Consider the following 22,750-nt stretch of genomic DNA (forward strand, 5'->3'; position numbering starts at 1 on the left):
GTGGCCCTGTTTGTGTATTCATACAATTCTTTGGTTTGTCTCTTCATCCATATACCATCATTGAGTATGGCTCAAAAAACTTTTTCTGAGGTTTCTATTTTTTTTTCTGCTGCTGTAATGCTTGATACTCCAACTGTGGCTGTTTCTTATCTGTAGAGTGCTTCTGGTAGTGCAGCTGTATTGTAGTGCCCTGAACTTGGTGTGTCTTGAACTTGGTGTGTCTTGATATTTTTCTCTTATTTTAGTGTGTCCATGTGAATTTGTATGCTTCCTGAAGGTTTGCTGTTCTTTCTATGTTGGATTCCTTAATTTAACCTACATTTTGTATATTTTCCCTTAGATACTTGATTTTGTGTTTTCTTGTATGGTATATGTAGATTTGTTTCGGTGGAGACTTCATGTAAGTGCTATAATGCTTCTTGCCTGTTGTTGCTGAATTTTGGCAGGTCATCTGCAAATGTGTAGCATTTTGTCACTGTTTTCTTTACAAATGTTATCCCTAACTGAATCCTTTTTGCTTTTTATCCCATTGTTGGACAGTGTTGCCCAAGAATATGTTCAAGAAAAGTGGTGAGAATCCATCTCCTACCCTGATACCTGTGTGTTTCTCAAATGGTTCTGAAGTTACCCCCATCAGTTTCACTTTGGATGTTGGGCCTGTTAGTTATTGTTATAGGAGTGCCCTAGTTATTCTGTTTTAGTGTGACAAGTAGCTTGCCTGTCTATGGAGTTGTAGGCCTTCTTAAAATCCACAAATGTGAGTACAGCATTGTTTGCCTGGCTGATCTTCAGGAGTGTTCACAAGATCCAAATCTATTGACTACATGATCTTCCTTTCCAGAAACGTGCTTGGTATTCATTTGTTATTATATGACCTTGCTGTTCTAGTCTCATGAGTAATGCCTTGAGAGAATTCTGTTAGTGACTACTAATAATGAGATGACTCTGTAATTATTTAGGTCTTGTCTTGTTGCTTTTTTGCTGCAGTGTGTGGGTTAATGCATATTTCCATTCCTGTGGAACTATAGCCCCCTCTACATCTGTGATAGTGGGACGTTTAGAACCTGTATTTGGTATCATTTTCTTGATGTTTAATTAATTTTTTAGGCTTTGCACAGTTGACCAGTTTATCAAAGTATTTTTTTCAGAATTTTCCAGTCTTTGTTTTTAGAGATCGATCTGATCTTTTGAAACATATGTTTGGAGTCTGATAACTTTTTATATTTTTTCTGATTATTCTGTAGATATTTCTCTTGAAATTTTCGTAAATTTCATTTATTTTACGTTTGATGTATGCTTTTTTCACTCTTCTGATATATTTTGAGAATTATTTTGTACTTAGTTGAAATGCTGCCATGTTTCAGTAGTTTTATTGCTGCTAAACTTCTTCCATGCCCAGATTGTTAGTTCAATGGCCTAATCACAAGTTGATTTCTACCATCTATCTTAGCATTTTCTGCGAGTTTGACCTCTCAATGTGAGATCTGTTCAATTTTCTGTATCATTTTCATTAATTTCATGCATAATTTTGCCTTTGCTTATCTCCAAATATTCCAGATAAAATCTTATAAATTTTTGTTTGTCTCTGTTTCCAGGAAATGACCTAATTTTTAGTAAATGATGGCTGGACTTCAAGAAAACTTCACATATTCTCGCATTCAAAATTTCCCTTGTGTTTTTGTTTGTTATGGCTATGTGATCTATTTGGAATGTTCATCATATGTTCTTGGGTGTTTCCATGTTGTGAATCTCTGTCGTGGCTTTTGAAATTGTGTTGACATAAATTTTAACTTAAAATTTTGACAATAATATATGAGATGTTACCCATTTTTGTTCCTACATTTTTTTGTACTGTGTGTGGGCCTGTTATTTGCTTGTACCTTTTTCCTACTACTAGTTGTGAACTGAAGTCTCTTAATATAATTTTAATTTGTCTTTGTGGTATTTTGTTTATTTCCTCCATGTCTTCTCGAAAATTCTCGGTTACTTGTAATCTGTTTCTTTGGTAATTCTTGGTGCATGTGTGTTAATGATTGTGTATGCCCTGCTTCCTGATTTGAAGGTTATTGTGAAGATCCTTTCCGATTTTGAGCAGAAATATTATATTTTGTCTATGACTGATTTGTGTGCTTCAAAATCTGTACCAAACCTTGTGTTACCCTTCTGATGGCAGTTTTCCCCTGTATATCCTGCAGTTTTCTGTGTTGAAGTGGTTTTTGTCTGTGAAATGCATCTCTTCTATTTTGAGGATGTTGATGTCAAATTTTTGTAGTGTACAGGTAAGCTGTTTAGGTTTGCCTAATTTGAGCAGTAAATTTGTGTTGAGTGTGCCAGTAAAGTCTGTGAAGAGGATTTGACAAGCTCTCACTCTCCTTTTCATAATATTTCTTGTCCCCCAAAATCTAATGATCAGGAAATCCCAGTACATTTTCTTGGACCTGCAATAGTGGATATCTTTCCTATTGTTCCATAATGATTCTTTTCAAGTTACAGATGGAAGTGATGATCTGTGCTAGAGATTACTTTTGTTAAGGACTGGACTGTGAGAACAAGACATACTTGTATACAGTTTCACCAACTTGATGAACAGACATTGAGCACTTGCTGTTGGATATCAAAATAGACGCTAAGGGACTTAGGTCCATGTTAGTATTTGATCCACACTACTCATTTTGTGTCCTTAAAACCATCTACACTCCTGGAAATTGAAATAAGAACACCGTGAATTCATTGTCCCAGGAAGGGGAAACTTTATTGACACATTCCTGGGGTCAGATACATCACATGATCAGACTGACAGAACCACAGGCACATAGACACAGGCAACAGAGCATGCACAATGTCGGCACTAGTACAGTGTATATCCACCTTTCGCAGCAATGCAGGCTGCTATTCTCCCATGGAGACGATCGTAGAGATGCTGGATGTAGTCCTGTGGAACGGCTTGCCATGCCATTTCCACCTGGCGCCTCAGTTGGACCAGCGTTCGTGCTGGACGTGCAGACCGCGTGAGACGACGCTTCATCCAGTCCCAAACATGCTCAATGGGGGACAGATCCGGAGATCTTGCTGGCCAGGGTAGTTGACTTACACCTTCTAGAGCACGTTGGGTGGCACGGGATACATGCGGACGTGCATTGTCCTGTTGGAACAGCAACTTCCCTTGCCGGTCTAGGAATGGTAGAACGATGGGTTCGATGACGGTTTGGATGTACCGTGCACTATTCAGTGTCCCCTCGACGATCACCAGTGGTGTACGGCCAGTGTAGGAGATCGCTCCCCACACCATGATGCCGGGTGTTGGCCCTGTGTGCCTCGGTCGTATGCAGTCCTGATTGTGGCGCTCACCTGCACGGCGCCAAACACGCATACGACCATCATTGGCACCAAGGCAGAAGCGACTCTCATCGCTGAAGACGACACGTCTCCATTCGTCCCTCCATTCACGCCTGTCGCGACACCACTGGAGGCGGGCTGCACGATGTTGGGGCGTGAGCGGAAGACGGCCTAACGGTGTGCGGGACCGTAGCCCAGCTTCATGGAGACGGTTGCGAATGGTCCTCGCCGATACCCCAGGAGCAACAGTGTCCCTAATTTGCTGGGAAGTGGCGGTGCGGTCCCCTACGGCACTGCGTAGGATCCTACGGTCTTGGCGTGCATCCGTGCGTCGCTGCGGTCCGGTCCCAGGTCGACGGGCACGTGCACCTTCCGCCGACCACTGGCGACAACATCGATGTACTGTGGAGACCTCACGCCCCACGTGTTGAGCAATTTGGCGGTACGTCCACCCGGCCTCCCGCACGCCCACTATACGCCCTCGCTCCAAGTCCGTCAACTGCACATACGGTTCACGTCCACGCTGTCGCGGCATACTACCAGTGTTAAAGACTGCGATGGAGCTCCGAATGCCACGGCAAACTGGCTGACACTGACGGCGGCGGTGCACAAATGCTGCGCAGCTAGCGCCATTCGACGGCCAACACCGCGGTTCCTGGTGTGTCCCCTGTGCCGTGCGTGTGATCATTGCTTGTACAGCCCTCTCGCAGTGTCCGGAGCAAGTATGGTGGGTCTGACACACCGGTGTCAATGTGTTTTTTCCATTTCCAGGAGTGTATATATGAGAGGCTTTCCCCTAACTGACACCTGGAGAGGTGCCTGATGGGGAAGTAACCATCTCACATGACTACTTAAATTTGTATTACATGTTAACAAATTTCTCTTGTTCAGAAATATTTATGTTGCCGTTACCTGTCAGCATTTTGTATCTTCCCTAATTTCTTCAGAGTTCTGTCAGAGCTTTCTATAGATGGTGTCTATGTTTCCCTTAGTCATGCAAATTCTGCAACCTTACATTTGCGCTCTAGCCTTTCCTGCTTAGATATTTTGGACGTTCTGGCAGTCTCATTTTTCAGACTCCTGTATTCATTTGCCTTCTTCATTTGCTGCATTTTTGTACTTTCTTGTTTGGTAAATAAAATTAAATATCTTTTGCGGTATCCAGAGATTTCTCTTAAACCTTGCCCTTTTATCTGTTGATCACGTGCTGCCATCAGTATTTCATCTCTCAAAGCTACCAGTTCATTTTCTTTTGTGATCCTTTCCTGTCAATCATTGCCTAATACTTCGTGTGAAACATGCAGCATCCTCTGGTTCTTTCAATTTATCTGCATCTTATTTCCTAAATTTCGTACCATTTTGCTATTTCCTAGGTTTTAATTTACAGTTCATTACCAATAAATAGTGGTCAAAGTCTATATCTTGTCTGGTAAATGTCATACAGTTTGAAATCTGGCTTTAAAATCTCTTCTGTGCCATTACATAATCAATATAAAAACTTCTAGTGCCCACAGGTCTCTTCCATGTACACAGTCCCTTTACATGATTCTTAACTGAATTAAATTATGATCTGTGCATAATTCTTTTTAGGTGGCTTTCTCTTTTACTCCTTTTTTATCCCTTTCTCCCAGTCAGCGTTCTCCTACAATTTTTTCTTCTGTACTTTTCCCACTGCCAGATTCCAGTCTCCCATCATAATTAATTTCGCATCTTCTTTAAATATCTGTATATCTGTTAACTCATCATACATTCTTTCAATCTGTTCATCATCTGTAGAGCTAGTTGATGTACAACTTTCACTACTGTGGTGAGTGTTTGCTTCATTTCTGTCTTGACTATGATAATTTGTTATCTGCATTCCTATTTTCGGATTCATTTTTACACCTACCCCTTTGTCATCCCTGTTTGACGTTTTGTTTACAACTGTGTACGTACATGACAATAATTCCTGTTTTTTCTGCCACCACACTTCACTATCTTCCACTATGTTTACCTTCAACCTTTCGATTTTGTTTTTTAAATCTTCTAATTCATCTACCTGATGAAGGAATCATGCACTGACCCTAGAATGCCAGTCTTGTTTTCCTTGATGACAACATTGTCCTGAATAGTCTCACCATGAGATCCTAATGGAGGACTATTTTACCTCCAGAATATTTTGCCAAGGAGGATTATTTAACTGTATAGAAGAGTTGCATGCACTGTGTAGAAATTACAGCTGTTAGTACCCCTTGATTTCAGCCATTTGCAGTATCAGCACAGCAAGGCTGTGTTGTCTAACATTACTAGACCATATTGGCCAATCATCCAGACTGTTGCCCTCACAACTACTGAAAAGGCCTCTCTATGAACACACATTTGTCTGGCCCCTCCACATTTTATATCCTTTCATTAATGGTTCTTTTGCATTGCATTACAAACTTTTCAAGTGACACGGGTAAGAAATCTGCATTTTGGATCACAGTCAACTGTCACGTGAAATGGCTTTTTTTTAGCAGTTTTGCCTTTATACACCCATCATTTTCTTTTTCATTCGTGTAAGGTTTTCCAGAATTTTGACATGCCTCCGCAATATCCTTTCTTTCAGGAGTGCTAGTTCTGCATGTTTCGCAGGAGAGCTTCTGTAAAGTTTGGAAGGTAGGAGACGAGGTACTGGCAGAAGTAAAGCTGTGAGTACCGGACGTGAGTCGTGCTTCGGTAGCTCAGTTGGTAGAGCACTTGCCCGCGAAAGGCACAAAGATCCCGAGTTCGAGTCTCGGTCGGGCACACAGTTTTAATCTGCCAGGAAGTTTCATATCAGCGCACACTCCGCTGCAGAGTGAAAATCTCATTCTGGAAACATCCCCCAGGCTGTGGCTAAGCCATGTCTCCGCAATATCCTTTCTTTCAGGAGTGCTAGTTCTGCATGGTTCGCAGGAGAGCTTCTGTAAAGTTTGGAAGGTAGGAGACGAGGTACTGGCAGAAGTCAAGCTGTGAGTACCGGACGTGAGTCGTGCTTCGGTAGCTCAGTTGGTAGAGCACTTGCCCGCGAAAGGCAAAGGTCCCGAGTTCGAGTCTCGGTCGGGCACACAGTTTTAATCTGCCAGGAAGTTTCATATCAGCGCACACTCCGCTGCAGAGTGAAAATCTCATTCTGGAAACATCCCCCAGGCTGTGGCTAAGCCATGTCTCCGCAATATCCTTTCTTTCAGGAGTGCTAGTTCTGCATGGTTCGCAGGAGAGCTTCTGTAAAGTTTGGAAGGTAGGAGACGAGGTACTGGCAGAAGTAAAGCTGTGAGTACCGGACGTGAGTCGTGCTTCGGTAGCTCAGTTGGTAGAGCACTTGCCCGCGAAAGGCAAAGGTCCCGAGTTCGAGTCTCGGTCGGGCACACAGTTTTAATCTGCCAGGAAGTTTCATATCAGCGCACACTCCGCTGCAGAGTGAAAATCTCATTCTGGAAACATCCCCCAGGCTGTGGCTAAGCCATGTCTCCGCAATATCCTTTCTTTCAGGAGTGCTAGTTCTGCATGGTTCGCAGGAGAGCTTCTGTAAAGTTTGGAAGGTAGGAGACGAGGTACTGGCAGAAGTAAAGCTGTGAGTACCGGACGTGAGTCGTGCTTCGGTAGCTCAGTTGGTAGAGCACTTGCCCGCGAAAGGCAAAGGTCCCGAGTTCGAGTCTCGGTCGGGCACACAGTTTTAATCTGCCAGGAAGTTTCATATCAGCGCACACTCCGCTGCAGAGTGAGAATCTCATTCTGGAAACATCCCCCAGGCTGTGGCTAAGCCATGTCTCCGCAATATCCTTTCTTTCAGGAGTGCTAGTTCTGCATGGTTCGCAGGAGAGCTTCTGTAAAGTTTGGAAGGTAGGAGACGAGGTACTGGCAGAAGTAAAGCTGTGAGTACCGGACGTGAGTCGTGCTTCGGTAGCTCAGTTGGTAGAGCACTTGCCCGCGAAAGGCAAAGGTCCCGAGTTCGAGTCTCGGTTGGGCACACAGTTTTAATCTGCCAGGAAGTTTCATATCAGCGCACACTCCGCTGCAGAGTGAAAATCTCATTCTGGAAACATCCCCCAGGCTGTGGCTAAGCCATGTCTCCGCAATATCCTTTCTTTCAGGAGTGCTAGTTCTGCATGGTTCGCAGGAGAGGTTCTGTAAAGTTTGGAAGGTAGGAGACGAGGTACTGGCAGAAGTAAAGCTGTGAGTACCGGACGGGAGTCGTGCTTCGGTAGCTCAGTTGGTAGAGCACTTGCCCGCGAAAGGCAAAGGTCCCGAGTTCGAGTCTCGGTCGGGCACACAGTTTTAATCTGCCAGGAAGTTTCATATCAGCGCACACTCCGCTGCAGAGTGAAAATCTCATTCTGGAAACATCCCCCAGGCTGTGGCTAAGCCATGTCTCCGCAATATCCTCTCTTTCAGGAGTGCTAGTTCTGCATGGTTCGCAGGAGAGCTTCTGTAAAGTTTGGAAGGTAGGAGACGAGGTACTGGCAGAAGTAAAGCTGCGAGTACCGGACGTGAGTCGTGCTTCGGTAGCTCAGTTGGTAGAGCACTTGCCCGCGAAAGGCAAAGGTCCCGAGTTCGAGTCTCGGTCGGGCACACAGTTTTAATCTGCCAGGAAGTTTCATATCAGCGCACACTCCGCTGCAGAGTGAAAATCTCATTCTGGAAACATCCCCCAGGCTGTGGCTAAGCCATGTCTCCGCAATATCCTTTCTTTCAGGAGTGCTAGTTCTGCATGGTTCGCAGGAGAGCTTCTGTAAAGTTTGGAAGGTAGGAGACGAGGTACTGGCAGAAGTAAAGCTGTGAGTACCGGACGTGAGTCGTGCTTCGGTAGCTCAGTTGGTAGAGCACTTGCCCGCGAAAGGCAAAGGTCCCGAGTTCGAGTCTCGGTCGGGCACACAGTTTTAATCTGCCAGGAAGTTTCATATCAGCGCACACTCCGCTGCAGAGTGAAAATCTCATTCTGGAAACATCCCCCAGGCTGTGGCTAAGCCATGTCTCCGCAATATCCTTTCTTTCAGGAGTGCTAGTTCTGCATGGTTCGCAGGAGAGCTTCTGTAAAGTTTGGAAGGTAGGAGACGAGGTACTGGCAGAAGTAAAGCTGTGAGTACCGGACGTGAGTCGTGCTTCGGTAGCTCAGTTGGTAGAGCACTTGCCCGCGAAAGGCAAAGGTCCCGAGTTCGAGTCTCGGTCGGGCACACAGTTTTAATCTGCCAGGAAGTTTCATATCAGCGCACACTCCGCTGCAGAGTGAAAATCTCATTCTGGAAACATCCCCCAGGCTGTGGCTAAGCCATGTCTCCGCAATATCCTCTCTTTCAGGAGTGCTAGTTCTGCATGGTTCGCAGGAGAGCTTCTGTAAAGTTTGGAAGGTAGGAGACGAGGTACTGGCAGAAGTAAAGCTGTGAGTACCGGACGTGAGTCGTGCTTCGGTAGCTCAGTTGGTAGAGCACTTGCCCGCGAAAGGCAAAGGTCCCGAGTTCGAGTCTCGGTCGGGCACACAGTTTTAATCTGCCAGGAAGTTTCATATCAGCGCACACTCCGCTGCAGAGTGAAAATCTCATTCTGGAAACATCCCCCAGGCTGTGGCTAAGCCATGTCTCCGCAATATCCTTTCTTTCAGGAGTGCTAGTTCTGCATGGTTCGCAGGAGAGCTTCTGTAAAGTTTGGAAGGTAGGAGACGAGGTACTGGCAGAAGTAAAGCTGTGAGTACCGGACGTGAGTCGTGCTTCGGTAGCTCAGTTGGTAGAGCACTTGCCCGCGAAAGGCAAAGGTCCCGAGTTCGAGTCTCGGTCGGGCACACAGTTTTAATCTGCCAGGAAGTTTCATATCAGCGCACACTCCGCTGCAGAGTGAGAATCTCATTCTGGAAACATCCCCCAGGCTGTGGCTAAGCCATGTCTCCGCAATATCCTTTCTTTCAGGAGTGCTAGTTCTGCATGGTTCGCAGGAGAGCTTCTGTAAAGTTTGGAAGGTAGGAGACGAGGTACTGGCAGAAGTAAAGCTGTGAGTGCCGGACGTGAGTCGTGCTTCGGTAGCTCAGTTGGTAGAGCACTTGCCCGCGAAAGGCAAAGGTCCCGAGTTCGAGTCTCGGTCGGGCACACAGTTTTAATCTGCCAGGAAGTTTCATATCAGCGCACACTCCGCTGCAGAGTGAAAATCTCATTCTGGAAACATCCCCCAGGCTGTGGCTAAGCCATGTCTCCGCAATATCCTTTCTTTCAGGAGTGCTAGTTCTGCATGGTTCGCAGGAGAGCTTCTGTAAAGTTTGGAAGGTAGGAGACGAGGTACTGGCAGAAGTAAAGCTGTGAGTACCGGACGTGAGTCGTGCTTCGGTAGCTCAGTTGGTAGAGCACTTGCCCGCGAAAGGCAAAGGTCCCGAGTTCGAGTCTCGGTCGGGCACACAGTTTTAATCTGCCAGGAAGTTTCATATCAGCGCACACTCCGCTGCAGAGTGAAAATCTCATTCTGGAAACATCCCCCAGGCTGTGGCTAAGCCATGTCTCCGCAATATCCTTTCTTTCAGGAGTGCTAGTTCTGCATGGTTCGCAGGAGAGGTTCTGTAAAGTTTGGAAGGTAGGAGACGAGGTACTGGCAGAAGTAAAGCTGTGAGTACCGGACGGGAGTCGTGCTTCGGTAGCTCAGTTGGTAGAGCACTTGCCCGCGAAAGGCAAAGGTCCCGAGTTCGAGTCTCGGTCGGGCACACAGTTTTAATCTGCCAGGAAGTTTCATATCAGCGCACACTCCGCTGCAGAGTGAAAATCTCATTCTGGAAACATCCCCCAGGCTGTGGCTAAGCCATGTCTCCGCAATATCCTCTCTTTCAGGAGTGCTAGTTCTGCATGGTTCGCAGGAGAGCTTCTGTAAAGTTTGGAAGGTAGGAGACGAGGTACTGGCAGAAGTAAAGCTGCGAGTACCGGACGTGAGTCGTGCTTCGGTAGCTCAGTTGGTAGAGCACTTGCCCGCGAAAGGCAAAGGTCCCGAGTTCGAGTCTCGGTCGGGCACACAGTTTTAATCTGCCAGGAAGTTTCATATCAGCGCACACTCCGCTGCAGAGTGAAAATCTCATTCTGGAAACATCCCCCAGGCTGTGGCTAAGCCATGTCTCCGCAATATCCTTTCTTTCAGGAGTGCTAGTTCTGCATGGTTCGCAGGAGAGCTTCTGTAAAGTTTGGAAGGTAGGAGACGAGGTACTGGCAGAAGTAAAGCTGTGAGTACCGGACGTGAGTCGTGCTTCGGTAGCTCAGTTGGTAGAGCACTTGCCCGCGAAAGGCAAAGGTCCCGAGTTCGAGTCTCGGTCGGGCACACAGTTTTAATCTGCCAGGAAGTTTCATATCAGCGCACACTCCGCTGCAGAGTGAAAATCTCATTCTGGAAACATCCCCCAGGCTGTGGCTAAGCCATGTCTCCGCAATATCCTTTCTTTCAGGAGTGCTAGTTCTGCATGGTTCGCAGGAGAGCTTCTGTAAAGTTTGGAAGGTAGGAGACGAGGTACTGGCAGAAGTAAAGCTGTGAGTACCGGACGTGAGTCGTGCTTCGGTAGCTCAGTTGGTAGAGCACTTGCCCGCGAAAGGCAAAGGTCCCGAGTTCGAGTCTCGGTCGGGCACACAGTTTTAATCTGCCAGGAAGTTTCATATCAGCGCACACTCCGCTGCAGAGTGAAAATCTCATTCTGGAAACATCCCCCAGGCTGTGGCTAAGCCATGTCTCCGCAATATCCTCTCTTTCAGGAGTGCTAGTTCTGCATGGTTCGCAGGAGAGCTTCTGTAAAGTTTGGAAGGTAGGAGACGAGGTACTGGCAGAAGTAAAGCTGTGAGTACCGGACGTGAGTCGTGCTTCGGTAGCTCAGTTGGTAGAGCACTTGCCCGCGAAAGGCAAAGGTCCCGAGTTCGAGTCTCGGTCGGGCACACAGTTTTAATCTGCCAGGAAGTTTCATATCAGCGCACACTCCGCTGCAGAGTGAAAATCTCATTCTGGAAACATCCCCCAGGCTGTGGCTAAGCCATGTCTCCGCAATATCCTTTCTTTCAGGAGTGCTAGTTCTGCATGGTTCGCAGGAGAGCTTCTGTAAAGTTTGGAAGGTAGGAGACGAGGTACTGGCAGAAGTAAAGCTGTGAGTACCGGACGTGAGTCGTGCTTCGGTAGCTCAGTTGGTAGAGCACTTGCCCGCGAAAGGCAAAGGTCCCGAGTTCGAGTCTCGGTCGGGCACACAGTTTTAATCTGCCAGGAAGTTTCATATCAGCGCACACTCCGCTGCAGAGTGAGAATCTCATTCTGGAAACATCCCCCAGGCTGTGGCTAAGCCATGTCTCCGCAATATCCTTTCTTTCAGGAGTGCTAGTTCTGCATGGTTCGCAGGAGAGCTTCTGTAAAGTTTGGAAGGTAGGAGACGAGGTACTGGCAGAAGTAAAGCTGTGAGTGCCGGACGTGAGTCGTGCTTCGGTAGCTCAGTTGGTAGAGCACTTGCCCGCGAAAGGCAAAGGTCCCGAGTTCGAGTCTCGGTCGGGCACACAGTTTTAATCTGCCAGGAAGTTTCATATCAGCGCACACTCCGCTGCAGAGTGAAAATCTCATTCTGGAAACATCCCCCAGGCTGTGGCTAAGCCATGTCTCCGCAATATCCTTTCTTTCAGGAGTGCTAGTTCTGCATGGTTCGCAGGAGAGCTTCTGTAAAGTTTGGAAGGTAGGAGACGAGGTACTGGCAGAAGTAAAGCTGTGAGTACCGGACGTGAGTCGTGCTTCGGTAGCTCAGTTGGTAGAGCACTTGCCCGCGAAAGGCAAAGGTCCCGAGTTCGAGTCTCGGTCGGGCACACAGTTTTAATCTGCCAGGAAGTTTCATATCAGCGCACACTCCGCTGCAGAGTGAAAATCTCATTCTGGAAACATCCCCCAGGCTGTGGCTAAGCCATGTCTCCGCAATATCCTTTCTTTCAGGAGTGCTAGTTCTGCATGGTTCGCAGGAGAGCTTCTGTAAAGTTTGGAAGGTAGGAGACGAGGTACTGGCAGAAGTAAAGCTGTGAGTACCGGACGTGAGTCGTGCTTCGGTAGCTCAGTTGGTAGAGCACTTGCCCGCGAAAGGCAAAGGTCCCGAGTTCGAGTCTCGGTCGGGCACACAGTTTTAATCTGCCAGGAAGTTTGATATCAGCGCACACTCCGCTGCAGAGTGAAAATCTCATTCTGGAAACATCCCCCAGGCTGTGGCTAAGCCATGTCTCCGCAATATCCTCTCTTTCAGGAGTGCTAGTTCTGCATGGTTCGCAGGAGAGCTTCTGTAAAGTTTGGAAGGTAGGAGACGAGGTACTGGCAGAAGTAAAGCTGTGAGTACCGGACGTGAGTCGTGCTTCGGTAGCTCAGTTGGTAGAGCACTTGCCCGCGAAAGGCAAAGGTCCCGAGTTCGAGTCTCGGTCGGGCACACAGTTTTAATCTGCCAGGAAGTTTCATATCAGCGCACACTCCGCTGCAGAGTGAAAATCTCATTCTGGAAACATCCCCCAGGCTGTGGCTAAGCCATGTCTCCGCAATATCCTTTCTTTCAGGAGTGCTAGTTCTGCATGGTTCGCAGGAGAGCTTCTGTAAAGTTTGGAAGGTAGGAGACGAGGTACTGGCAGAAGTAAAGCTGTGAGTACCGGACGTGAGTCGTGCTTCGGTAGCTCAGTTGGTAGAGCACTTGCCCGCGAAAGGCAAAGGTCCCGAGTTCGAGTCTCGGTCGGGCACACAGTTTTAATCTGCCAGGAAGTTTCATATCAGCGCACACTCCGCTGCAGAGTGAAAATCTCATTCTGGAAACATCCCCCAGGCTGTGGCTAAGCCATGTCTCCGCAATATCCTTTCTTTCAGGAGTGCTAGTTCTGCATGGTTCGCAGGAGAGCTTCTGTAAAGTTTGGAAGGTAGGAGACGAGGTACTGGCAGAAGTAAAGCTGTGAGTACCGGACGTGAGTCGTGCTTCGGTAGCTCAGTTGGTAGAGCACTTGCCCGCGAAAGGCAAAGGTCCCTAGTTCGAGTCTCGGTCGGGCACACAGTTTTAATCTGCCAGGAAGTTTCATATCAGCGCACACTCCGCTGCAGAGTGAAAATCTCATTCTGGAAACATCCCCCAGGCTGTGGCTAAGCCATGTCTCCGCAATATCCTTTCTTTCAGGAGTGCTAGTTCTGCATGGTTCGCAGGAGAGCTTCTGTAAAGTTTGGAAGGTAGGAGACGAGGTACTGGCAGAAGTAAAGCTGTGAGTACCGGACGTGAGTCGTGCTTCGGTAGCTCAGTTGGTAGAGCACTTGCCCGCGAAAGGCAAAGGTCCCGAGTTCGAGTCTCGGTCGGGCACACAGTTTTAATCTGCCAGGAAGTTTCATATCTGCGCACACTCCGCTGCAGAGTGAAAATCTCATTCTGGAAACATCCCCCAGGCTGTGGCTAAGCCATGTCTCCGCAATATCCTTTCTTTCAGGAGTGCTAGTTCTGCATGGTTCGCAGGAGAGCTTCTGTAAAGTTTGGAAGGTAGGAGACGAGGTACTGGCAGAAGTAAAGCTGTGAGTACCGGACGTGAGTCGTGCTTCGGTAGCTCAGTTGGTAGAGCACTTGCCCGCGAAAGGCAAAGGTCCCGAGTTCGAGTCTCGGTCGGGCACACAGTTTTAATCTGCCAGGAAGTTTCATATCAGCGCACACTCCGCTGCAGAGTGAAAATCTCATTCTGGAAACATCCCCCAGGCTGTGGCTAAGCCATGTCTCCGCAATATCCTTTCTTTCAGGAGTGCTAGTTCTGCATGGTTCGCAGGAGAGCTTCTGTAAAGTTTGGAAGGTAGGAGACGAGGTACTGGCAGAAGTAAAGCTGTGAGTACCGGACGTGAGTCGTGCTTCGGTAGCTCAGTTGGTAGAGCACTTGCCCGCGAAAGGCAAAGGTCCCGAGTTCGAGTCTCGGTCGGGCACACAGTTTTAATCTGCCAGGAAGTTTCATATCAGCGCACACTCCGCTGCAGAGTGAAAATCTCATTCTGGAAACATCCCCCAGGCTGTGGCTAAGCCATGTCTCCGCAATATCCTCTCTTTCAGGACTGCTAGTTCTGCATGGTTCGCAGGAGAGCTTCTGTAAAGTTTGGAAGGTAGGAGACGAGGTACTGGCAGAAGTAAAGCTGTGAGTACCGGACGTGAGTCGTGCTTCGGTAGCTCAGTTGGTAGAGCACTTGCCCGCGAAAGGCAAAGGTCCCGAGTTCGAGTCTCGGTCGGGCACACAGTTTTAATCTGCCAGGAAGTTTCATATCAGCGCACACTCCGCTGCAGAGTGAAAATCTCATTCTGGAAACATCCCCCAGGCTGTGGCTAAGCCATGTCTCCGCAATATCCTTTCTTTCAGGAGTGCTAGTTCTGCATGGTTCGCAGGAGAGCTTCTGTAAAGTTTGGAAGGTAGGAGACGAGGTACTGGCAGAAGTAAAGCTGTGAGTACCGGACGTGAGTCGTGCTTCGGTAGCTCAGTTGGTAGAGCACTTGCCCGCGAAAGGCAAAGGTCCCGAGTTCGAGTCTCGGTCGGGCACACAGTTTTAATCTGCCAGGAAGTTTCATATCAGCGCACACTCCGCTGCAGAGTGAAAATCTCATTCTGGAAACATCCCCCAGGCTGTGGCTAAGCCATGTCTCCGCAATATCCTTTCTTTCAGGAGTGCTAGTTCTGCATGGTTCGCAGGAGAGCTTCTGTAAAGTTTGGAAGGTAGGAGACGAGGTACTGGCAGAAGTAAAGCTGTGAGTACCGGACGTGAGTCGTGCTTCGGTAGCTCAGTTGGTAGAGCACTTGCCCGCGAAAGGCAAAGGTCCCGAGTTCGAGTCTCGGTCGGGCACACAGTTTTAATCTGCCAGGAAGTTTCATATCTGCGCACACTCCGCTGCAGAGTGAAAATCTCATTCTGGAAACATCCCCCAGGCTGTGGCTAAGCCATGTCTCCGCAATATCCTTTCTTTCAGGAGTGCTAGTTCTGCATGGTTCGCAGGAGAGCTTCTGTAAAGTTTGGAAGGTAGGAGACGAGGTACTGGCAGAAGTAAAGCTGTGAGTACCGGACGTGAGTCGTGCTTCGGTAGCTCAGTTGGTAGAGCACTTGCCCGCGAAAGGCAAAGGTCCCGAGTTCGAGTCTCGGTCGGGCACACAGTTTTAATCTGCCAGGAAGTTTCATATCAGCGCACACTCCGCTGCAGAGTGAAAATCTCATTCTGGAAACATCCCCCAGGCTGTGGCTAAGCCATGTCTCCGCAATATCCTTTCTTTCAGGAGTGCTAGTTCTGCATGGTTCGCAGGAGAGCTTCTGTAAAGTTTGGAAGGTAGGAGACGAGGTACTGGCAGAAGTAAAGCTGTGAGTACCGGACGTGAGTCGTGCTTCGGTAGCTCAGTTGGTAGAGCACTTGCCCGCGAAAGGCAAAGGTCCCGAGTTCGAGTCTCGGTCGGGCACACAGTTTTAATCTGCCAGGAAGTTTCATATCAGCGCACACTCCGCTGCAGAGTGAAAATCTCATTCTGGAAACATCCCCCAGGCTGTGGCTAAGCCATGTCTCCGCAATATCCTTTCTTTCAGGAGTGCTAGTTCTGCATGGTTCGCCGGAGAGCTTCTGTAAAGTTTGGAAGGTAGGAGACGAGGTACTGGCAGAAGTAAAGCTGTGAGTACCGGACGTGAGTCGTGCTTCGGTAGCTCAGTTGGTAGAGCACTTGCCCGCGAAAGGCAAAGGTCCCGAGTTCGAGTCTCGGTCGGGCACACAGTTTTAATCTGCCAGGAAGTTTCATATCAGCGCACACTCCGCTGCAGAGTGAAAATCTCATTCTGGAAACATCCCCCAGGCTGTGGCTAAGCCATGTCTCCGCAATATCCTTTCTTTCATGAGTGCTAGTTCTGCATGGTTCGCAGGAGAGCTTCTGTAAAGTTTGGAAGGTAGGAGACGAGGTACTGGCAGAAGTAAAGCTGTGAGTACCGGACGTGAGTCGTGCTTCGGTAGCTCAGTTGGTAGAGCACTTGCCCGCGAAAGGCAAAGGTCCCGAGTTCGAGTCTCGGTCGGGCACACAGTTTTAATCTGCCAGGAAGTTTCATATCAGCGCACACTCCGCTGCAGAGTGAAAATCTCATTCTGGAAACATCCCCCAGGCTGTGGCTAAGCCATGTCTCCGCAATATCCTTTCTTTCAGGAGTGCTAGTTCTGCATGGTTCGCAGGAGAGCTTCTGTAAAGTTTGGAATGTAGGAGACGAGGTACTGGCAGAAGTAAAGCTGTGAGTACCGGACGTGAGTCGTGCTTCGGTAGCTCAGTTGGTAGAGCACTTGCTCGCGAAAGGCAAAGGTCCCGAGTTCGAGTCTCGGTCGGGCACACAGTTTTAATCTGCCAGGAAGTTTCATATCAGCGCACACTCCGCTGCAGAGTGAAAATCTCATTCTGGAAACATCCCCCAGGCTGTGGCTAAGCCATGTCTCCGCAATATCCTTTCTTTCAGGAGTGCTAGTTCTGCATGGTTCGCAGGAGAGCTTCTGTAAAGTTTGGAAGGTAGGAGACGAGGTACTGGCAGAAGTAAAGCTGTGAGTACCGGACATGAGTCGTGCTTCGGTAGCTCAGTTGGTAGAGCACTTGCCCGCGAAAGGCAAACGTCCCGAGTTCGAGTCTCGGTCGGGCACACAGTTTTAATCTGCCAGGAAGTTTCATATCAGCGCACACTCCGCTGCAGAGTGAAAATCTCATTCTGGAAACATCCCCCAGGCTGTGGCTAAGCCATGTCTCCGCAATATCCTCTCTTTCAGGAGTGCTAGTTCTCCATGGTTCGCAGGAGAGCTTCTGTAAAGTTTGGAAGGTAGGAGACGAGGTACTGGCAGAAGTAAAGCTGTGAGTACCGGACGTGAGTCGTGCTTCGGTAGCTCAGTTGGTAGAGCACTTGCCCGCGAAAGGCAAAGGTCCCGAGTTCGAGTCTCGGTCGGGCACACAGTTTTAATCTGCCAGGAAGTTTCATATCAGCGCACACTCCGCTGCAGAGTGAAAATCTCATTCTGGAAACATCCCCCAGGCTGTGGCTAAGCCATGTCTCCGCAATATCCTTTCTTTCAGGAGTGCTAGTTCTGCATGGTTCGCAGGAGAGCTTCTGTAAAGTTTGGAAGGTAGGAGACGAGGTACTGGCAGAAGTAAAGCTGTGAGTACCGGACGTGAGTCGTGCTTCGGTAGCTCAGTTGGTAGAGCACTTGCCCGCGAAAGGCAAAGGTCCCGAGTTCGAGTCTCGGTCGGGCACACAGTTTTAATCTGCCAGGAAGTTTCATATCAGCGCACACTCCGCTGCAGAGTGAAAATCTCATTCTGGAAACATCCCCCAGGCTGTGGCTAAGCCATGTCTCCGCAATATCCGTTCTTTCAGGAGTGCTAGTTCTGCATGGTTCGCAGGAGAGCTTCTGTAAAGTTTGGAAGGTAGGAGACGAGGTACTGGCAGAAGTAAAGCTGTGAGTACCGGACGTGAGTCGTGCTTCGGTAGCTCAGTTGGTAGAGCACTTGCCCGCGAAAGGCAAAGGTCCCGAGTTCGAGTCTCGGTCGGGCACACAGTTTTAATCTGCCAGGAAGTTTCATATCAGCGCACACTCCGCTGCAGAGTGAAAATCTCATTCTGGAAACATCCCCCAGGCTGTGGCTAAGCCATGTCTCCGCAATATCCTCTCTTTCAGGAGTGCTAGTTCTGCATGGTTCGTAGGAGAGCTTCTGTAAAGTTTGGAAGGTAGGAGACGAGGTACTGGCAGAAGTAAAGCTGTGAGTACCGGACGTGAGTCGTGCTTCGGTAGCTCAGTTGGTAGAGCACTTGCCCGCGAAAGGCAAAGGTCCCGAGTTCGAGTCTCGGTCGGGCACACAGTTTTAATCTGCCAGGAAGTTTCATATCAGCGCACACTCCGCTGCAGAGTGAAAATCTCATTCTGGAAACATCCCCCAGGCTGTGGCTAAGCCATGTCTCCGCAATATCCTTTCTTTCAGGAGTGCTAGTTCTGCATGGTTCGCAGGAGAGCTTCTGTAAAGTTTGGAAGGTAGGAGACGAGGTACTGGCAGAAGTAAAGCTGTGAGTACCGGACGTGAGTCGTGCTTCGGTAGCTCAGTTGGTAGAGCACTTGCCCGCGAAAGGCAAAGGTCCCGAGTTCGAGTCTCGGTCGGGCACACAGTTTTAATCTGCCAGGAAGTTTCATATCAGCGCACACTCCGCTGCAGAGTGAAAATCTCATTCTGGAAACATCCCCCAGGCTGTGGCTAAGCCATGTCTCCGCAATATCCTTTCTTTCAGGAGTGCTAGTTCTGCATGGTTCGCAGGAGAGCTTCTGTAAAGTTTGGAAGGTAGGAGACGAGGTACTGGCAGAAGTAAAGCTGTGAGTACCGGACGTGAGTCGTGCTTCGGTAGCTCAGTTGGTAGAGCACTTGCCCGCGAAAGGCAAAGGTCCCGAGTTCGAGTCTCGGTCGGGCACACAGTTTTAATCTGCCAGGAAGTTTCATATCAGCGCACACTCCGCTGCAGAGTGAAAATCTCATTCTGGAAACATCCCCCAGGCTGTGGCTAAGCCATGTCTCCGCAATATCCTTTCTTTCAGGAGTGCTAGTTCTGCATGGTTCGCAGGAGAGCTTCTGTAAAGTTTGGAAGGTAGGAGACGAGGTACTGGCAGAAGTAAAGCTGTGAGTACCGGACGTGAGTCGTGCTTCGGTAGCTCAGTTGGTAGAGCACTTGCCCGCGAAAGGCAAAGGTCCCGAGTTCGAGTCTCGGTCGGGCACACAGTTTTAATCTGCCAGGAAGTTTCATATCAGCGCACACTCCGCTGCAGAGTGAAAATCTCATTCTGGAAACATCCCCCAGGCTGTGGCTAAGCCATGTCTCCGCAATATCCTTTCTTTCAGGAGTGCTAGTTCTGCATGGTTCGCAGGAGAGCTTCTGTAAAGTTTGGAAGGTAGGAGACGAGGTACTGGCAGAAGTAAAGCTGTGAGTACCGGACGTGAGTCGTGCTTCGGTAGCTCAGTTGGTAGAGCACTTGCCCGCGAAAGGCAAAGGTCCCGAGTTCGAGTCTCGGTCGGGCACACAGTTTTAATCTGCCAGGAAGTTTCATATCAGCGCACACTCCGCTGCAGAGTGAAAATCTCATTCTGGAAACATCCCCCAGGCTGTGGCTAAGCCATGTCTCCGCAATATCCTCTCTTTCAGGAGTGCTAGTTCTGCATGGTTCGCCGGAGAGCTTCTGTAAAGTTTGGAAGGTAGGAGACGAGGTACTGGCAGAAGTAAAGCTGTGAGTACCGGACGTGAGTCGTGCTTCGGTAGCTCAGTTGGTAGAGCACTTGCCCGCGAAAGGCAAAGGTCCCGAGTTCGAGTCTCGGTCGGGCACACAGTTTTAATCTGCCAGGAAGTTTCATATCAGCGCACACTCCGCTGCAGAGTGAAAATCTCATTCTGGAAACATCCCCCAGGCTGTGGCTAAGCCATGTCTCCGCAATATCCTTTCTTTCAGGAGTGCTAGTTCTGCATGGTTCGCAGGAGAGCTTCTGTAAAGTTTGGAAGGTAGGAGACGAGGTACTGGCAGAAGTAAAGCTGTGAGTACCGGACGTGAGTCGTGCTTCGGTAGCTCAGTTGGTAGAGCACTTGCCCGCGAAAGGCAAAGGTCCCGAGTTCGAGTCTCGGTCGGGCACACAGTTTTAATCTGCCAGGAAGTTTCATATCAGCGCACACTCCGCTGCAGAGTGAAAATCTCATTCTGGAAACATCCCCCAGGCTGTGGCTAAGCCATGTCTCCGCAATATCCTTTCTTTCAGGAGTGCTAGTTCTGCATGGTTCGCAGGAGAGCTTCTGTAAAGTTTGGAAGGTAGGAGACGAGGTACTGGCAGAAGTAAAGCTGTGAGTACCGGACGTGAGTCGTGCTTCGGTAGCTCAGTTGGTAGAGCACTTGCCCGCGAAAGGCAAAGGTCCCGAGTTCGAGTCTCGGTCGGGCACACAGTTTTAATCTGCCAGGAAGTTTCATATCAGCGCACACTCCGCTGCAGAGTGAAAATCTCATTCTGGAAACATCCCCCAGGCTGTGGCTAAGCCATGTCTCCGCAATATCCTTTCTTTCAGGAGTGCTAGTTCTGCATGGTTCGCAGGAGAGCTTCTGTAAAGTTTGGAAGGTAGGAGACGTGGTACTGGCAGAAGTAAAGCTGTGAGTACCGGACGTGAGTCGTGCTTCGGTAGCTCAGTTGGTAGAGCACTTGCCCGCGAAAGGCAAAGGTCCCGAGTTCGAGTCTCGGTCGGGCACACAGTTTTAATCTGCCAGGAAGTTTCATATCAGCGCACACTCCGCTGCAGAGTGAAAATCTCATTCTGGAAACATCCCCCAGGCTGTGGCTAAGCCATGTCTCCGCAATATCCTTTCTTTCAGGAGTGCTAGTTCTGCATGGTTCGCAGGAGAGCTTCTGTAAAGTTTGGAAGGTAGGAGACGAGGTACTGGCAGAAGTAAAGCTGTGAGTACCGGACGTGAGTCGTGCTTCGGTAGCTCAGTTAGTAGAGCACTTGCCCGCGAAAGGCAAAGGTCCCTAGTTCGAGTCTCGGTCGGGCACACAGTTTTAATCTGCCAGGAAGTTTCATATCAGCGCACACTCCGCTGCAGAGTGAAAATCTCATTCTGGAAACATCCCCCAGGCTGTGGCTAAGCCATGTCTCCGCAATATCCTTTCTTTCAGGAGTGCTAGTTCTGCATGGTTCGCAGGAGAGCTTCTGTAAAGTTTGGAAGGTAGGAGACGAGGTACTGGCAGAAGTAAAGCTGTGAGTACCGGACGTGAGTCGTGCTTCGGTAGCTCAGTTGGTAGAGCACTTGCCCGCGAAAGGCAAAGGTCCCGAGTTCGAGTCTCGGTCGGGCACACAGTTTTAATCTGCCAGGAAGTTTCATATCAGCGCACACTCCGCTGCAGAGTGAAAATCTCATTCTGGAAACATCCCCCAGGCTGTGGCTAAGCCATGTCTCCGCAATATCCTTTCTTTCAGGAGTGCTAGTTCTGCATGGTTCGCAGGAGAGCTTCTGTAAAGTTTGGAAGGTAGGAGACGAGGTACTGGCAGAAGTAAAGCTGTGAGTACCGGACGTGAGTCGTGCTTCGGTAGCTCAGTTGGTAGAGCACTTGCCCGCGAAAGGCAAAGGTCCCGAGTTCGAGTCTCGGTCGGGCACACAGTTTTAATCTGCCAGGAAGTTTCATATCAGCGCACACTCCGCTGCAGAGTGAAAATCTCATTCTGGAAACATCCCCCAGGCTGTGGCTAAGCCATGTCTCCGCAATATCCTTTCTTTCAGGAGTGCTAGTTCTGCATGGTTCGCAGGAGAGCTTCTGTAAAGTTTGGAAGGTAGGAGACGAGGTACTGGCAGAAGTAAAGCTGTGAGTACCGGACGTGAGTCGTGCTTCGGTAGCTCAGTTGGTAGAGCACTTGCCCGCGAAAGGCAAAGGTCCCGAGTTCGAGTCTCGGTCGGGCACACAGTTTTAATCTGCCAGGAAGTTTCATATCAGCGCACACTCCGCTGCAGAGTGAAAATCTCATTCTGGAAACATCCCCCAGGCTGTGGCTAAGCCATGTCTCCGCAATATCCTTTCTTTCAGGAGTGCTAGTTCTGCATGGTTCGCAGGAGAGCTTCTGTAAAGTTTGGAAGGTAGGAGACGAGGTACTGGCAGAAGTAAAGCTGTGAGTACCGGACGTGAGTCGTGCTTCGGTAGCTCAGTTGGTAGAGCACTTGCCCGCGAAAGGCAAAGGTCCCGAGTTCGAGTCTCGGTCGGGCACACAGTTTTAATCTGCCAGGAAGTTTCATATCAGCGCACACTCCGCTGCAGAGTGAAAATCTCATTCTGGAAACATCCCCCAGGCTGTGGCTAAGCCATGTCTCCGCAATATCCTTTCTTTCAGGAGTGCTAGTTCTGCATGGTTCGCAGGAGAGCTTCTGTAAAGTTTGGAAGGTAGGAGACGAGGTACTGGCAGAAGTAAAGCTGTGAGTACCGGACGTGAGTCGTGCTTCAGTAGCTCAGTTGGTAGAGCACTTGCCCGCGAAAGGCAAAGGTCCCGAGTTCGAGTCTCGGTCGGGCACACAGTTTTAATCTGCCAGGAAGTTTCATATCAGCGCACACTCCGCTGCAGAGTGAAAATCTCATTCTGGAAACATCCCCCAGGCTGTGGCTAAGCCATGTCTCCGCAATATCCTTTCTTTCAGGAGTGCTAGTTCTGCATGGTTCGCAGGAGAGCTTCTGTAAAGTTTGGAAGGTAGGAGACGAGGTACTGGCAGAAGTAAAGCTGTGAGTACCGGACGTGAGTCGTGCTTCGGTAGCTCAGTTGGTAGAGCACTTGCCCGCGAAAGGCAAAGGTCCCGAGTTCGAGTCTCGGTCGGGCACACAGTTTTAATCTGCCAGGAAGTTTCATATCAGCGCACACTCCGCTGCAGAGTGAAAATCTCATTCTGGAAACATCCCCCAGGCTGTGGCTA

At 49.1% G+C, this 22,750-nt stretch overlaps 1 protein-coding gene across 7 annotated transcripts in view; it reads left to right on the forward strand.

Annotated features, from left to right (window-relative positions):
* Positions 1-22,750, forward strand: part of LOC126213198 (uncharacterized) — a 235,250-nt gene that overhangs the window by 203,057 nt on the left and 9,443 nt on the right. The window contains exon 8 of one of the 7 annotated variants that reach the window (XM_049940829.1): positions 1,596-1,646. The exons of the other annotated variants lie outside the window; for them this stretch is intronic. Coding sequence (XP_049796786.1) covers positions 1,596-1,602 — 7 coding nt within the window. The 3' untranslated portion in view covers positions 1,603-1,646. Of the gene's footprint in view, positions 1-1,595; positions 1,647-22,750 lie in introns of those variants that run through there. 7 annotated transcript variants of the gene reach the window in all.

The sequence above is a fragment of the Schistocerca nitens genome, chromosome 11 (genome assembly GCF_023898315.1).
Source record: "Schistocerca nitens isolate TAMUIC-IGC-003100 chromosome 11, iqSchNite1.1, whole genome shotgun sequence".
In the NCBI taxonomy this organism is placed as follows: Eukaryota; Metazoa; Arthropoda; class Insecta; order Orthoptera; family Acrididae; genus Schistocerca; species Schistocerca nitens.